Source organism: Schistocerca piceifrons, chromosome 2 (assembly GCF_021461385.2).
Source record: "Schistocerca piceifrons isolate TAMUIC-IGC-003096 chromosome 2, iqSchPice1.1, whole genome shotgun sequence".
Classification (NCBI taxonomy): domain Eukaryota; kingdom Metazoa; phylum Arthropoda; class Insecta; order Orthoptera; family Acrididae; genus Schistocerca; species Schistocerca piceifrons.
Window position 1 is genome coordinate 194876870 of NC_060139.1, and position 18889 is coordinate 194895758.

The 18889-nt window shown below is 38.5% G+C and overlaps 1 protein-coding gene across 2 annotated transcripts in view; it reads right to left on the reverse strand.

Annotated features, from left to right (window-relative positions):
- Positions 1 to 18889, reverse strand: part of LOC124777429 (tRNA-splicing endonuclease subunit Sen2) — a 49159-nt gene that overhangs the window by 13745 nt on the left and 16525 nt on the right. For both annotated transcript variants that reach the window (XR_007015728.1, XM_047252829.1), the window contains exon 3: positions 9817 to 9977. Coding sequence is in view for 1 of the 2 variants with exons in the window: in XM_047252829.1 (XP_047108785.1) it covers positions 9817 to 9977 (161 nt within the window). In the remaining variant the exon portion in view is untranslated. The remainder of the gene's footprint in view (positions 1 to 9816; positions 9978 to 18889) is intronic.

Here is an 18889-nt window from a genome sequence, read left to right on the forward strand (position 1 = left end):
AGCAAACAGTAGCAATTGCAGTAAGGAAGATGTTGTAGTTGCAAGTATTTGTGAGTCGGCAAAAAGCATCGATGTTAGTGAAGTGGTGTAGCTTTGGTCTCGCCAGCTGCAAGTGAGGGTGATTGTGTTTTAGTAGAAAGCGACAATGTTACTAAGGGAGGCTTAGCACTGATCTCGCCAGCAGTTGCAGTTAAAAATGTATCGGTGGAGGTAGATGATTTCTGTTTAAAGGAACAGAGCAATGGAATTTATGTCATGATGTAAAAGCTAGTATCAACTTCGGAGGAAGGAATTTACGGATTCTAGTCACGTATGGAGGCGAAACGAAACTTATTGATGAATGTGTCAATCTAAAATGTTTGTCAGAGTGTGAAAGTGAGAATGTATGTAAAATAGGATTGGGGGTTAATCTGGATGACAGGTGTGTAGAAATGGCAGTGTGTGCTGCTTTTTGTCCAATCACAGTGGAATGTAGCAAGTCTGGAAGTCCCAAAATTGTACGACAAAATAGCAGCAATTTGTGTAATGTAGTGGCGGAGGATTAAGTTGTGTACGATTCACGTAAAGTTAAACAATGGAAAATCCAGGATGGAATGTAACAATACCAGAGGAGGAAAGTTGGTACTCACCATATAGCGGAGATGCTGAGTCGCGATAGGTACAATAAAAAGATTCACACAATTAAAGCTTTCGGCCATTAAGGCCTTTGTCAGCAGCAGACACACACACACACACACACACACACACACACACACACACACAAACGCAACTTGCACACACATCAGCAGTCTCAGAGATCTGAGACCACACTGTGAACAGCAGCACCAGTGCATGATGGGAGTGGCAATTGGGTGGGGGTAAGGAGGAGGCTGGAGCGGGGAGGGGGAGGGATAGTATGGTGGGAGTGGCGGGCAGTCAAGTGTTACAGTTTAGACGGAGGGCAGGAGAGAAGGTGCGGAGGGGGGAGGGGGTAAGTAGTGGAGAGGAGAGAAAATAAAAGACTAGGTGTGGTGGTGAAATGACGGCTGTGTAGTGTTGGAATGGGAACAGGGAGGGGGAGGGATGTGTGAGGACAGTGACTAACAAAGGTTGAGGACAGGAGGGTTACGGGAATGTAGGATGTATTGCAAGGAAAGTTCCCACCTGCACAATTCAGAAAAGCTGAGTGAATTTATGTAGTGATTTAAATGGTGTATAAGCAGATAAGGTTGCTGAGATGAATATTTATGGTGATGATGGCTTAGGCATTAATGTATTCTTTCAGGAGGATAAAAGTGTTTAACAGTGAGTTGATGTGTAATTTTGTTGAAGCTGCAAGTGTCGATATTTTGGATGGGAAAAACTGTAAAGTTTTGCATGCTGTGGGTAGTGAATTGGCACAAGGTGTGGAAGAACTAACAGAAAATTTAGAGAGGGCTGAAGTAAATAGTCTGGATAGGGATAGTTTGTGTAATGAAGTTCATATAAATTGGTATATGAAGGAGGAGTGTGATTTTAGTGTGACGGATTGGCGTTTGTACAGTAAAATGTTACGGTCATTACTGCTGCATATGTGGAAAGGAGAGGAGTTTAAAATTGCTAAGGGTTTAGAAAAGGGAAGGAATGAATTAGGGGCAAAGGAAATATTTAATGCATTATTTTGGGATGAATACGAGATTGAGGGATGGATAGAACAGGGTGTGTGTACGCTAGAACTGGGAGAGAAGGGGCCAGACATAGAGAATGATTTATTAAGGGAGAAATGAAAAGCTGTTCTAATTGTAATAAGTGGTAGTAAATCTGGAGGGATAATTTTATATGTTTCACTTGGGGATTCATTAGTAATTTGTTAGTTTATTGTGGCACTGTACGTATGCAAGAGGGGGAAGTTTAAGCACTGAGGGTGCTTGGAGGTCAGTGACCTCCTGGGTTTAGGTAAAATATGTATTGATTTATGCTTTGTATAAGAGTGTGGCAAAGAATTTAATGATCAATTTTAAGGGTATTAAAATTGTAATTGTATGTGCACGCATTTTTTGGTGCATGGAAGTAAGAAGGATTTGTTAAAGTCAACTTGTGGGAATTTGAGCTTACAGTGATTCAGTCATTTGCCTTGTGACTTTGTTCCTAAAGTGTAGTTTTCTGCTGGAGGGAATCTTTAGTGAGGATCCTGGTTGGATTTGGGAAATGGTTTGTTGACGGGTTTCTACTTTTGGTTTTCGTTGTAGACAGATTTGTCATGATAAATGGTGGAGATCAGAAGTCAGAGGCAGACACGATTTCTGCGAGGCACTTAGTCAAAAGACTGATGTGAGTTGATCAATACTTCGTGTTAAATCCATGTGAGCATGTACAATGCGAAGGAAAAATTAGTGCAAGGAAGGCGCCTTAGTGCTGAGTGGCACAAGAAGTGCATTTAAAAAAATATATTTCTTGTCCAAAAAATTGTTCGAGCATAACTGAACTGCAGGTATTTTTTAAATATGCCATTTCGTTCATAATTTGTGTTGGTTTAAGTTTAATTCAAAATTCATGCTGCTCCCAGACCACTACAAAAATTTGTAAACACTATTGGCCTGGAGTTTTAATCATTTAATTCTGTTCTTTGTAATTTGTTTTATACGTACTTATATGAACTGAAGGGTGCTACTTCTGAACATTCTGACAAGCCAGAATGTTAATAAGTGGAGGTGTGTGAGGTAACGGGCAAGTTGTGGTGCCCTGAAAATATTTTAAGTTCGGAGTTGGCGTGGCCGCACGGGCGGTTCGGCGAGCCGGGGCTTGTCAGCAACTGCGTGGTCCCGAACGTTAGCCGGAGCAAGAGGGGTAGCACCAGTGCATGGTCCAAGCCAACCGCGTGGCTGGGAATTCCATGTTGACACTGTGTTGAGGACTGTGCTTTGTGTCGATGAAGATTTGTATGCCGGGAGTGCCAAAGATGGTGGACTTTGTGAAACCATAATGGCAGGCATTTCACAGTTCATGTAGAAATTAACATTTTGCCATCCACACAAATTTATTTGCTTGGCGCCGGCAGTGCTAATTCAGATTACTTGGCTTATCGCCAGTCGCTTGCCACCTTTCCATTGATGACAAGCATCAAACACATTGACTTTTGAACGCTCTAATTTTTAAGGAAAGCCTTTATTTGTCATATTGTTCCAAAAACTCTAATTTTCTTTTCAAGTAACTTCTCTGCAAGTTCTACATTGTTATAATAATTATCCATGTAGAGGTGATGCCACTTTCCATAAGAAGGTGCAATTTGGCTCTGAGCACTATGCGACTTAACTTCTGAGGTCATCAGTCGCCTAGAACTTAGAACTAATTAAACCTGACTAACCTAAGGACATCACACACATCCATGCCCGAGGCAGGATTCGAACCTGCGACCGCAGCGGTCACGCAGTTCCAGACTGAAGCGCCTTTAACCGCACGGCTCCATAAGAAGGTGTCAATAGTTCCATCACTATTTTTTTTGCTAAAGGTTATCCAGTGCCAAAATATATCTTGAATAACAAAATGTATCCCGTACTTGAATCACACAGCATCCGAATGAGTATGCCATATTTCGCAATTTTCGATGGATTGTAAACTTTAAAATTTAACTGTCCAAGCCACAGTATCATTCCTTCATCAACTGAGATGTTTTGACTTGGATGAAACGTTTCTTTAAACTTTTTGGAAAAATAATCAATTATGAATTGCACTTTGAAAAGCCGGTCGGCATTATCCGGTTTATTGTTGTTGTCAGAAAAATGTAAAAATGATAACATTTGTCTGAATCAGTTGTGGGACATCGTTTTGCAAAATATCTGTGTGTCTATCAACAGATTCATTGCCAGTAATCATTTATCCTTGCTTTTTTTACAATTCCGACAAGGATAGCAAGTCCAAATCATTTTCTAAGTTCGGGTCCCGTAACGTCACAAATTCGGCATTTTTTTATCCAGTTTCCTTCTATTGCAATTTTGACTGTAATACTTGTTGGTTTTGTTGCTAATACATTCAAATAGATCATTCCCAATATACAATTCTACGATATCCATGATGCTCTGTGTATCTTTGCGAAATGTGTGTGGACCCAGAGATCCTTCAAATTTATTATTGGTTCTCAGTAAATCATAGTCTTTCTTCTTCGTCTGATTCATCCAAATCAGTTGGCAACCATAGCGTTTGCCAATTTTTCTTGGACGTATTTCACTATCTTCCGATGATTCTACTTCACTTTTATTTTTTTGGTATCCAATGTCTTCTTCTCAATCGGCCAAGTCATCTGGAATGTCAGACAAGACGTCCATGAATTCATCGTAAATAATCGTATCGTCTCTTTCATCTGCCATGATGAAAGTACACAAGTACTTATATTTATATAAAAAAAAAATGTTGACGTGTGTAACTTATTGTTACCTAAAAAACACCAACAGAATGAAAAAGAAAGCAAAGTGCTGTCACCAGTCACTGCGCAATACTACGCTCATGACACCACTCTGGTGTCGCCGGCCACTGCGCAATACTATGCACACGACACCACTGTGGTGTCGCCAACCGTTGACCACTATTTCGAACATGACACAACTGTGGTGTTGCTGGTCAGCAAAGTGTTAATAATAGCCAGAGGAACTATGACACCTTAAGAAGACATGTACATTACCATTATTTGCACGACGATTCTGATGGTATAATCAGATTTTCAATATGTTTATTAGTTTAAAGTTTAGTCTCCGACTGTAAATTATACACGTTACACCCAGCAACGTATTTCCAAAATCTAAACAGTCCATCTGATTTTCTCGACTGACGTGTCTTTAGAAAACTATTAGTGTAAACCTAAATTGGTATGAATTACAGGCATTTAACTTGAATAGTACCTGAGTTATTGGAGGTCAAAGTGGCTGATTACTATTGATTGTGTCAGGCCATTAGTACTCCACAGTTACTCGAGAAAACAGTAGCAGCATGCTTACAAATATATTTATTCATCTATGTCTTTGTTTATATCCGATATATACTATTCATGAATAAATTGGTCAAATATTTACTGTTTTAGAAAGGACAGAGACATTAGACTACTGGCCTACTTTTGCTTCTATTTCTTTGATATATGTTTATTTAATTTGCTTATGTATTTAATAATGTGTGTTAGAGCGTGTTTATGGTCCAGCCATAAGAATATTTATTTAATTTCACATTATTTAAATGTAAATCTAGTATTTCGTATGTGTTTCAATATGTTTGAGAGTGTGTATTGGCTAGGAGACATGGCGGGAGCACTCTAGTCAATCACAGCACTCCTTACTACGGTAGGCGACTACCGAAGTCAATGGAGGGACTGTATGTAAAAGGGAGAGGAGCATCGGGTGGCACAGGACATGGGGGGAGAGCTGGACAGAAGGCGCGATGGATGGTCGCAGAAAATACTTGGAGAGTGTTGAGCAGTTTGTGCCTGGCTGCGGGAGATAGAAATATTTTGTAGTGCTAACTTGTGCACTTGTGAGATTTCCATGGCTTCTGCAGTGAAGACGTAGTATGCATTTAGAAGTGAATATCTCGCAAGCTATGTTGTTGGTCGTAACTAATTATGTGAAGTAGGAATCTATTGTTTCCGTGTTATTTAACTTATACTTTATTTAATTGCTGGACCATCAACACCTATAAGTGTTTTGCAGTAATAAATGGCATTCTTAAAGGTACTTCTGCTATTGTACTCATCATTTAAAGTCATTAAAAATAGTACCCGCAGATTTTATTTAATTGCAATCTTTCATTTATAAATTTCTACGTTACACTCAAAATTCGTAATTGCCGAGCGATAGGAACCTTCGACCATTCGATTCATGTATATATTCATATTGTACACTGTAGACTCAGCAGTATTTGGCTTGTAATGCAGCAACTACATATCCCAGCCCCTAGACAATGAAACCAGCCAAAAGTTTTAATATTTCAACTCTGAGTCTGAGGGTACATAGTTAAGGGTCACCATTAAACCATTAATTATTTGAAAGCCCACAAGTTTTAACCTCTGTGACGGGAGCATGACACTTTTGTTATTCCTCGTTTCCTATGTATAGTGAAAAAATTTTTCTTCGAGTAAACTTGAGTTTTGGGACATGAAGCGAATTAGCTCAAAAATATGCCAGTAAGGATTTCTAAATATCTACTGATCTCCTCATAAGGGATACCACAGTTCTCTCTGTTATGCATTCCAAAGACTTCCAAGTTCCACTTCAGAAACGTTGATATTTCTGATTTATTATCTTCATTTCCCAAAACAATATTCTGTGTCTGATTCAAAATATGAGAAGTACACCACTTTTCTTGTGCTTATCTCTGTTGCACTGGATAGTACAAAAAATGCAAATTATTTAGTAGGCACAATATCTTAGACTTGTTTGCTTAATCATTGTGTCTAGCATCCTCTAATTTCAGGTGAAAGTATTTCCACTGATATTCTACACATAGTATCATACAAGTTAGCGACCTATGAGCCAACTACCCTTCATACAGCATTGTATTGTGCGTGGCCTCCTTCCTCACCCGCGAGCTACACGACCTCTGCCAATTGAAGAAAACAATCCAATGTAAACATAAACATGCAGAATTGTTTTCCCTCCCATCCCCAGTGGTGGTCATGGTTCTTGGTGGTGCAAGCCTTGCCAAAGGTAGCACTGTCACCACTAGCACTACACAGCTGCCACCAATCACGTGCTTCCAACTGCTGTAACACAGCTATACAGGCTGCCGCTCAGCTAATCTATGCCAGATGCACACCAGGAGTTGCTCAGTGGCAGGTGTTGCTCGGTAGCCAAGTGCTGACCACCCAGTCCATTAATATGGAGTTCCCTTTGTCAAGCACAGTAGCAGCTCATAAGGAGTTACTCTGTGAACACCCCTCCACAATGCCTCCATACGGAGCTCCCATTGCTGAGTGCATCGGTCTCTCTGAACTGATGTTCACCCACATCCAAATATGAAGGAGTACATAGCTGGCTGCCTGTTAAACTGCTGGGCCATCATCGAGTGCCTCTTCTGCATCACTTTACAGGCCGTCACCTCCAACATCGTCACTGAGTTATCACCTTATGGGACACCATCTACTACAGATCTGCTCATAACCCAAGACCAAAGAGCACTTCGCAGTCCGTGTGTCAATCTGGTGGGCCATTGCTGGTGCCTCCACCACATCTCTTCAATAAAGTTTGACTTACTAAAGTTGATTGTTTTAGCTACCTGGGTTCATAACTAGTACCGTGTCATTCCAACCACTCAGTCATGAAAACAAAATTGGTGACTAGGATAACTGGTTTTTGAGTTGTTTTCCCTAGTGACACACTTAGTGCTCTCACACAGTTGCCTTTCTTTGGTGCATTTTTTCCAGGCTGTTGGCAATATTTCTGCTGTGACACAGCAGTCCTTGGTTGTTTCTCGCCCCGTCCCCAAAGTGGCCACCACAACACTTGTCATTCAGGCTTTCAATGATGCCATGACCAGTCTTAATCCTCTAGCTGGAACAGTACTGCATGGCCTCTGTGATCCATGACTATTCTTGTCGTTGATCTTTTCTCCTCCTATGCTCCAGTGCTTTGGTACTTAACATCCTTCAGTCTCTTAACCCTGCTGTTGACCTTCCCTCTATTTGCAGTACTCACCTGCAGGCCAGCCGATGGCCTACAACGCTTCTAAGTCCCCTTCCGGGCCCTCTTTCCTGGTGGATCCTCTCACTTGACGTGACCTTTTGTCCCACTGTGTTCTCCTTCACCCCAGACGGCACTGACAAAGACTCTAACACCTGTCAATGCACAGTAAATGCACTGTTGATACACTTAACTTTGTTAAAGTTAACTTCATATGAGTTCATTGTTCTATCTATCTGGATTCGTACCTAGTAGCATGTCATTCCCACTCGGTCATGTAAACAGAACTATCTATGAAGAATACAATGACAAATCTCAGGGTCCGCAGCTCGTGGTCGTGCGGTAGCGTTCTCGCTTCCCGCGCCTGGGTTCGATTCCTGGCGGGGTCAGGGATTTTCTCTGCCTCGTGATGACTGGGTGTTGGGTGATGTCCTTAGGTTAGTTAGGTTTAAGTAGTTCTAAGTTCTAGGGGACTGATGACCATAGATGTTAAGTCCCATAGTGCTCAGAGCCAGAGCCACAAATCTCAGGATACTAAGATAATAATGGAATTTCCAGAACGTGAACTGCTTGCCTGCTAATGAATGGTGGGTCACACACTGAGGGAAGAAAAAATTTAATAAAAGGTGTGTGCATCACTCCCCCCCCCCCCCACAAACAGCTCATTATTTATCATTTATAACCCTTTAACATAAACCCACTTTGTGTCTACTGTACCAAAAAATGTCCTCTTTACAAACCTCAAAGCACCTAATATCTATCTTTTCCCTTTCCTCTAAGGGGCATCTCATTATTTAGAATAATCTAAATTAATGTAACACTAATGTTTCCAGTAGATTCATCCACTTGCAATGGTTATCTTTTTGTCTGTGTTAATAATTGTGCTCTACTATTACAGATGTGAAAATAGATCTAATGATTAAATGGCATCAAAATAATTAGTGTGGGGTTGGAAAATGGCATTTTTATAGAAATGTGGGTAAGTTACTATGCACTGCACGGAGAACACACCACCATGGCTAAGATATGAAACCAACACCCACAACAATAGTACAAGTTTATATGCCTACTAGCAGCTCCACAGATGATGAAGGAATTGACAGAATGTATAAAGAGCAAAAAGAAATTATTCAGGAAGAAGGAAATTTAATTGGGTGGACTAAAATTTGGTAGCAGAAAAAGGAAAAAAAAGAAAGAATTGTAAGACATTGTGGACTGAAGAAATCAAAGAGGAAGCAACCTTGCACAATTTAATCATTCCTAACATTCGGTTGAAGAACCACGAAAGAGGATCCTATTCATGGAAGAGACCTGGAGAAACCAAAAATTTTCAAATAAATTGTATGAAGATAATACAGAGTTAAAGAGGGTCTTGCCTTACTGCAAGAATACAATTTTTGTTTTGTTTAATTGTTGTAAGAAGCTGTATCAACTTATAATTCACTATTATTATCTGGAAGCACAGGAAAAGTGCTTAAAATTCCATGACGGTAACACAGATTTAGAAACCAAATTCTAAAATGCAAAACCTTCCCATCTGCTGATGTACCGCCACAAATGAAGTTTCTAAGCAAATTATGCCTGAGTTTTATAAGTTCTTCATATTTAAGTCTGCAGGCGAAATGGAAGTAAAAAATTAAACAAGAGCACAAGTACAGATAATATTTACCAACCATACAATGCAGATGTACTGTGTGGCCATATGAGGTGGCTCTCACTTCAGAGTTACAATTACAATTCTTTGTAACCACCTTATATCTGGTAGCACCACTGATTTATTTTTCATACACTGAATAAAAATGATTAGTATTCAAAATGACACAATATGTTCACATACAAGAAATCTGAACTATAAGCAATGAAATTAATAACCAGGGCACTGAGTAGCACACACAAACATAAATAAGTGCTGATATATAACAGCTAACCTTACGAACCTCCCTTCTTCAAAGAATACACAGACCGCAGAACCCGAACAAGCACTCTTCGGGTATGTGTATTCTGAAAAAGGACTCAGTTCACAAGATCAGCTACGATGTTCCAATTTTTTTAATGTGCTTATTTGCCACTCAATGCCTCTACTACATGCTTAATATTATCTTCCTTTACTCTACTGCTAATCTTCGACTTGGGACATCGCAGTACACCTAATGTGACCTATATGCATTACAATAAAATAAAAATTTGTTATGGTACTGACTTTGCCAACAGTTTCAGCAAGACGATTGACCCCAAACAGCAATGGCCAAGAGATTGACCGGCGATTGTGTGAGGAGCTCCTGCCCAAGTCAGCTTGCCGTAGTACTTCTACCAGAACAATGTATGATGCATGATAGAATGGAGGGCCTTCCTTGTACAGTACTGAAAAGTAGAGAACAATGCATTACTGTTAATATTCTGATGGAATAGAGGGCACTAAATCATTATTAACCCTGCTGTTCTGTTCATTTTTACTATACAAATGTACTGTTCAGGTCAATGTGGACTATACCATTTAGGAAGGACTTCTAATCACTTCTCCCACATACTACGAATTGTGGAGAGTTTATCAGTACGTCATCTTTCCTCTCTTGAGTACTTATTAAATCACAAGACATGTGACATTTAGAATGTTTCTAGGAACATGGTTGCTAGAAATAGATTTCGCTCAGTATCCTCATCCCACAAACTTTTTGTAGATTCCTCATGTGAGCAATACACACCCGAAAGGAATAGGAGTCCCAAGTATGAGTGAAAAAGATAATCATCCATGTTTGTCCATTGTTAACTGTAAACTCATTATCCCTCAATATTTGTCACCTCTATTATTTCATTCTGAAGTGCTGTAGAAAATAATATTTCAAATGAACTTTCTACATCACTTACTGTGCTGCTTCCATATCTAGTAACTCCCAGGGTACTCCTGATGACGTTCAAAGCAAGAAGGTGACCGTGTTGTGCTGGTGGTTGAAATTGCCATTCTATATTCTCATTTTTAGAACCAGAAGTCTGTACATTACTTTGAACAGACTGTGGACTGTCGTCAATGTCATCAGAATACTCACTCTGAGATGCATTACTGACATGGTCTTTGAACTCATAAAGTGATCCTTCGTCTGTTGAGCTATGTGCTAATCTTTCCAACTAAGTGTTAGTCAATGATGTAACCATCATCATGATGTCACAATTCAGACTGATCACAAACAATAGAGAACACAAACTGAGCAGAAACAACAGATAATTCTAACAGTTGACAAGACGTAATGACAAGTCCATTGTTGTAAATGCAGTACATTTCTTGACTTGTTGAATGTTGAGAGTAAGTATGAACAATGAAAGTCATTACTACTATAAAATATGAGACAAGCAGAAAGTATTTGACTTTAGAGTAATCATATTAATGTTGGGTCACACTGACCCAAACATTACATATGTAACACTTATGGTTTAAGACCAGATGACTTAAAACGTTTTAACAACTTACTGCCCTTGCATTTTCAGAAGTCACCAAATGTCATAAAGTTATTTTGATATTTAAATAATAAGAAATGAAATTTATAACCATTTCGGTCATATGGACTCAAACAGAACAGCAGGGTTAATAAAGACTCACATAATAATTAAAGCAATTTACTGAGTGTATCTCAACTGTAAGTATATACAGACCACAATTTAATGAAAGAGACTGATTGCAAATTGAACTAAATCAATTCCCTGGACAAATAGGCAACATATTTTCTGGGTATCATGCTGTAATCGTTTTATTTTTTTATCTTCATGATGTTCCACAACATATTTGTGTCCCTCTCCTTTCCCCACAGAATGAAAAACTAAACAGGTATTAGCAAATACATTGTTTTGTTTCCACCATGGAAAAAGGAAGATAATTAGGGCACAGTGTCCCAGAGCATACCAGGAAATTGCATCAGGAAAACCAACAGTGTAATTCTAACAAGTAAATGGTGAGAAAACATGGGTAGGCAGGAAGGCCAATCAACAGGTCAAACATAAGCAAAGGTCTAAAAGAAAATAAAAGCATGGATGAGAGATAAATAATCAGTAGCTGGGAAAATAAGCAACAAATTGTGGAGATGAAGGGGTTAAGCACAGCAAAATACAGTGCTCTCTGGCACCAGCTACAGGTTAGAAACTGCACACTTTGACACAATGAACAAAGTTCGTTAACAATGTACAAATCTCTCACTCACTCAATTGCCCATTACTTCACACTCGGGCATTCAGTGGCCGCAGTGGGGTGGAGCGAGTAACAAACATACAGCATGCGCAAAGTTTCAAACCATACTTTCAGAAGGTCATAACTGAGTAGTATCAGAATTATGGCCCAAATTTTAATGCAGGATAGACTGCTGCAGCTGGTATCTTCCAAGTGTGCTTTATTCTTCTTAAAATATGAGGTCAACCTGGTGATGTTTTCTTGTCAGTCCACATCCATAAAGGTGTTCTTTGTGATGTCTACGGAATACGGGGAAATAATAAGATCCAGGTGCAAGACCTACACAATCCAACCACCCAGCACTTACTATTCCAGTCCTGTCACAGGTTTATCATACCCCATCAGGGTACAAGGCCCTGGGAGTAGACAACATTTCATTACAACTACTGACAGCCTTGGGAGAGCCAGGCCTAACAAAACTCTACCATCTCGTTTGCAAGATGTATGAGACAGGCGAAATATCCTCAGACTTCAAGAAGAATATAATAATTCCAATCCCAAAGAAAGCAGGTGTTGACAGATGTGAAAATTACCGAACTATCAGTTTAATAAGCCACGTACGCAAAATACTAACATGAATTCTTTACAGATGAATGGAAAAACTGGTAGCAGCCGACCACGGGGAAGATCAGTTTGAATTCCACAGAAATGTTGAAACACATGAGACAATACTGACCCTATGACTTATCTTAGAAAATGGATTAAGGAAAGGCGAACCTACGTTTCTAGCATTTGTAGACTTAGAGAAAGCTTTTGACAATGTTGACTGGAATACTCTCTTTCAAATTCTGAAGGTGGCAGGAGTAAAATACGGGGAGCGAAAGGCTGTTTACAATTTGTACAGGAACCAGATGGCAGTTATAAGGGTCGAGGGGCATGAAAGGGAATCAGTGGTTGGGAAGGGAGCGAGACAGGATTGTAGCCTATCCCCGATGTTATTCAATCTGTATACTGAGCAAGCAGTAAATGAAACTAAAGAAAAATTTGGAGTAGGTATTAAGATCCATGGAGAAGAAATAAAAACTTTGAGGTTCGCCAATGACATTGTAGTTCTGTCAGAGACAGCAAAGGACCTGGAAGAGCAGCTGAATGGAATGGACATAGTCTTGAAAGGAGGATATACGATGAACATCAACAAAAGCAAAACAAGGATAATGGAATGTAGTCGAATTAAGTCGGGAATTCTGAGGGAATTAGATTAGGAAATGAGACACTTAAAGTAGTAAATGAGTTTTGCTATTTGGGGATCAAAATAACTGATGATGGTCGAAGTAGAGAGGGTATAAAATGTAGACAGACAATGGCAAGGAAAGTGTTTCTGAAGAAGAGAAATTTGTTAACATCAAGTATAGATTTAAGTGTCACGAAGTTATTTCTGAAAGTATTCGTATGGAGTGTTGCCATGTATGGAAGTGAAACATGGACGATAAATAGTTTGGACAAGAAGAGAATAGAAGCTTTTGAAATGTGGTGCTACAGAAGAATGCTGAAGATTAGATGGGTAGATCACATAACTAATGAGGAGGTATTGAATAGAATTGGAGAGAAGAGAAATTTGTGGCACAACTTGACTAGAAGAAAGGAACGGTTGGTTGGGCATATTCTGAGGAATCAAGAGATTACCAATTTATTATTGGAAGGCAGTGTGGAGGGTAAAAATCGTAAAGCGAGACCAAGACATGAATACACTAAACAGATTCAGAAGGATGTAGGTTGCAGCAGGTACTGGGAGATGAAGAACCTTGCACAGGATAGAGTAGCATGGAGAGTTGCATCAACCCAGTCTCTGGACTGAAGACCACAACAACAACAACAACAACAACAACAAGTACAATTTTGTATTCTGAACTTTTTCACACTGTTCACCATGTTTCCCCTCCTTTTTTGTGGTTTACTATTATTCTTTTGCTACTAGGTATAGCTATTTGTTCAAACACTGTGCTTTTAACAGTGTGAATATTGTAACTTCATTATGTATTTCCTCCTCTTTGGTTGTTTATCTACGTGTCACCACCCTAACAAAGTGTATGTTCAAAACCAACAACTTTTGCCTTGATTTTCTGTACGTGGTAAGTTTTTTGCAGGGTTAGGAGATGTTTTTTATTGTTGATTCTAGTTAGTTTCATGTCTTGTTCTCTAGTGGTTGGTTTGTGGTTATGTTCTCTTAGGTGTTCTGCAGATGTGGTGTGGTTTGTCCCATACTTCTAAGCTCTCGTATGTTCTTTGTATCTGACATCGAATGCTCTACCTGTTTGTCCCATTTATTTGCCTTCACAAGTGTTACACTAGTTGATATATACCTGCTTTCTGGGATATGTCTCCGTTTTTTGTAAGTTTTGTAGTGTATTTATGTATAGAATTGTCTGTTGTGTATGCTACATTTATCCCCTGTCTTTTGAAAATGTTGGTGATTTTATGTGTGAGTTCGTGTTTTTATGTCATTCTTGTGTTTTCTTTCATCTTCTTCTGATTATTCTGTCTAGGTGTTATGGTAATGCGTGTTTGTGTTTGGTTCTGTCATGTTGTTGTCTGCGGTTTGGTGCTTTCTGCTTTATTTTACTTTTAATTTTGTTATTTAGCTTTGTGACTATGTTACTACTGCAACCGCTGTTTTGTGCTATCTGTATTATTATGTCCAGTTTTTTGGTAGTTTTCTTTTGTGAATGGCACTGTGTTGAATCTATGGAGCATGTGTCAAAGTGCTGCTTGCTATTTTGAGTGTGGGTGGTTCGAGGATTGGGGAATGATAAGGTCCATTGCTGCGGGTTTACGCTAAATTTCAATTTTTGTTTTTTGATTGTTATATCCAGAAAGTTAATTTAGTTATTCTGTTCTCTGTCAATTGTGAATTTTATATTTTTATGTCCCTTCTTGATGTCAGTGTGTAGTTTTTCAATTTTTGTTTGTGGTTATCTGTTAAGCAACGAATGTCATCCATATACTTGAACCAATACAGTATGTTGTATTCTTATGCTACTATTTTTGTGAAAATGACCTGTTCAATTGTGATTTACAAAAATATTTGCTAAGGCTCCTGAAACTGGGGACACCATTGGTAATCCCTCTTCTTGTAAATAAAATTCATTATAGAATTGGAAGTAATTCTGTTCTGTTATGAGCTTCCTTAATCTGTTCATCAGGGAGTTGACTAAGTTTTCAGGTTCTTATCTATGATTTCTATTGTTTCTGGTACTGGTATCTTGGAACACGTTTTCTACATCAAATTAGAGTAGCATTGCTTTGTCTGGGATTTTTATATATTTATTTGTTGTATTAGCTGTGTAGTGTTTTAATGGTTCTGTGTTCTTGTACTTTGAAATTTTCTGGCAGTAATTTTTACATGTATTCTGCAAGCTGGTATGTGGGGAATTTTCTGGAATCCTGGTCTCACAGAAAGATTTTGTCTGTGGATCTTTGGTTGGCCTCGGAGGACAGGCGCAGTGGGATTAATCTGTGCCAACTTTCAGTTCTCCATGTTATCCAGCATGGTGTCTACATTTTTCAGGGTGTTTTTTACTTTTGTCTGGAATCTGTTTGTTGGGTCTGATTTTGTAATGTTGTTTTGTGAAATGATTTCTTGTGTTTTTCCAATGTATTGTTCTCTGTCTATCAGTACTACTGTGTTCACATTGTCTGCTTTAGAAATGATAACATTTTCATTTTGAAGTTTTCTCTTAAGTTTTCTGAGTGTTGCAGATTCTGTGTTTTTGTTGTTTTTGTGCAGTTATGTTTTTATACTGGTAATTATATTATGTATTTCTTTTTTTACTAGTTCTGTAGTTGGTCCAATGTTGACACTATTGGTTTCATTCCTATCTTGCCTTGTCAAAACACTTCCTGCTTCTATAATTAGATTTTCTATGTATTCTGCAGAGGATGGCCACACAAACAAACTTGTTATTCACTCCATGCCAGACATTTTCATGTGGTCCATACCAGAAATTCAGAGGACTTTGTTTCTGAATTTACATAGTATTTCTGAATTTACATAGTATTTTAATCCTTTCCCCAACAGCTGTCTTTCTTTACTGCTTAGTTCTGTGTCTGTAAGGTTCACTAATCTTGGGTAGAATTTGTGCGTGTGTGTAAAGGTATTGTATTGTGCCTGTAGTTTTTTGAGTTGGTTGATCTTTCTTCTATGAACTGTTTCCTTTCTTTGTACAGCAGTTTTTGTGTTCCTTTTGACCTTGTTGAGCAGATGGGAGAAAACTGTCATACTATTAATGGTGTTTGCAAGTTGTAAATGTGTCTCATATAACTCGTAATTTAGTTCTTGTTTTGTAGGGTATAGGAATTTGATTTCATATTTTAACCACATTTTCTGAGTGTCAAGCATTGCTTGTTGGGTGCTGGGTGAACTGTTTTTAATCTTTACATTGATGTGTTTAGACACAAGATCATTACAATTGCATATTTTGTTGAATTTTATTTGTTGTGTGGTCTTATGGATGTTCAGCTGGAGTCTTCTGAATTTCTGGTAGAGATCACATGAAAATGTCTGGCGTGGAGTGAATAACAAGTTTGTTTGTGTGGCCATCCTCTGCAGAAAGCACAGAAATACTTGGTTTTGTAAATAAAACTACCCTTTCTTACTGCAACTTCATTTATTTTTCCCAGGCACATTTTGCCTTTGTCTGGCGTGGAGTGAATAACAAGTTTGTTTGTGTGGCCATCCTCTGCAGAAAGCACAGAAATACTTGGTTTTGTAAATAAAACTACCCTTTCTTACTGCAACTTCATTTATTTTTCCCAGGCACATTTTGCCTTTTACTTGCTATAAGGCATCTTCAGTGGAATCTATAACGATACAGTTTTGTTATTTTTAGATTATCGAACATTTCACGTCACATGAGAGGAAATGCGGATCACAGCAAACTTTAAGTAATTACTTACTCAAATAAAGAAACATGACACGAACTGTTTGATAATCTAAAAATAACAAAACAATATCATTATAGATCCCACTGAACGTGCCTTAGAGCAAGAAAAAGGCAAAATGCGTCTGGGAAAAATAAATTAAGTTGCAGCACGAAAAGGAGGTTTTATTTACAAAAAAAGTACTAATGTGACTTCTTTACAGTAATTAGTAATCTGTCTTTTCCTACACTGCCGATATTTCTACCTGGAGTTTTCATTGTTTAACTTCAAACAAATGCTAGGATGGTTCCTTCAATCAGGCCAAAGTTAATTTCTTTCTCCATCACTGTGCAGCTCAACTACTGCTCCACCACCAGTGATCCCAAGGCCAATGAGATGTTAAAACTCTGATATTCCATCCATATTTTTATACAGTAATACGGATTCACACAGATAGCAATAAAAATGTTTACTTAAATGCCTTCATGCATCTTTCATTATTTTAATCTTATATTCACGCTCTCCAAATAACCAGTGTGCATGGAGATGAAGAATATATGCAGATTCCTTCTTGAAAATCATTTCTTAAATTTTCTAAATGTGTTTTGTAAGATTTTCAATGCATTTTTTGGAGAGTTTGACAGCTGAAATTTTACAGCATTTGAATTACTCTCTCCAGAACAGTAAATAAGCTTGTGACTATTTAGTAGGTAGGCAGGTATGCAGGATAGCTGTCAAGTTTGAAAATGAGGAGAGATGTAGGCCTAGTGACAAACTTCAGCTGTGAGGGTAGGTCATGAATCATACCTGGATAGCTCAGTCAGTAAGAAACGTGCCTATGAGAGATGTGGTCCTGGACCTGGGTCCACCTGACACTCAGTTTTAATCTATTATCAAGTTTCAAAACAGAACACATTCCACTTCAGGGTGTAAAATTAATTCTAGATGTCTGTTGCCATCCCCACTATTCTACTCTGTAAACATTTCATTTCCTTTTTAGTTCAATCTGAAATGAGTTTTACACATCTGAGTACTAGTTCATGATAGGCCATACAAGTGTATGAATAGATCTCTTAATAAACAAATTTCAGTCTGCGATTGGGGATCAAAGTTTGTCAATGTACCTACAACAATGACTATGTAATCATACTACTTCAGCACAAGATATGTCGCTATTTCTAGATCTGTATTTGTAGGTCATGGCAGACTCCAGCTGTAATTCGTTAGTCCTCTATTCAAACACTATTATATATTTACATTTCATGGAGAGCACCACTTTAGGGCATAGTCTATTTATACTTTGGTGGGAAGTCCAAATACAGCTCCTTCTCAGGTTTTGGAGCTTGGTCACCAAATATCTAGATATCAATGTTAGTTATTAAAATTCTTCTGAAAAAGAGGACATTAAAATTCAGGATAGAAGGGAGCCTATAAATTAAACACCTGCGGTAAGCACGGAGTAATTAGTCTCATTTCACATGCAGCTAAAGTTCTAAATAACATATTCGGAAAGGTAATGGAGGAGAATTTGGCTGACGAGCAGAAATACAGGTACAACATCTGCAATAGGGATACTACTTTTTTTTTTTTTTTTTTTGGGGGGGGGGGGGGGGGGGGAGGAGGAGTGTTATTGAGTAGGGAGAAGGCTTATAAATATGTTTTATAGACATGCAAAAGGCTTATGATACTGTGGCTTGGGATTAACTTACAACAATAACAAGGGAAAAGAGAGTGAACTGAAAGAAGCTGGTGACATAAACTCATTACATTTAAGTCAAGAAGTGTCAGTGAGAGTGAGAGGGGAAAGGAGTTAATTGAGTCTACCGATCCTATGACAAAATAATGATGTGCCATTTGACTTCATACATGCACAAACAGAAAGAAAACAGAACACTGACAATATTCTTTGCATCTAATATAGCAAAAAATATATTTTTTGGAATGTAGGTTATGGTGACAGACTGATTTGTAGCGCAACGCGACGTCTTGGTTATGCTGAAAGCTGACCACTTGGTTTTGGTTGTGAGTTAGTAAAGCAATGTCAAAGGCTTTAATTAATATGGAGAAAGTACCAGGTGGACTGAACCATGAAAAGGAGTAAGACAAGGCCGTTTGAGTAGTGCTCAAAAGATGGCAAGCGGGAGAGGGTGGGGTTGGGACTCAAGAAACAAGAAAATGGTGTCTGAGGTTTGCAGATGAAATT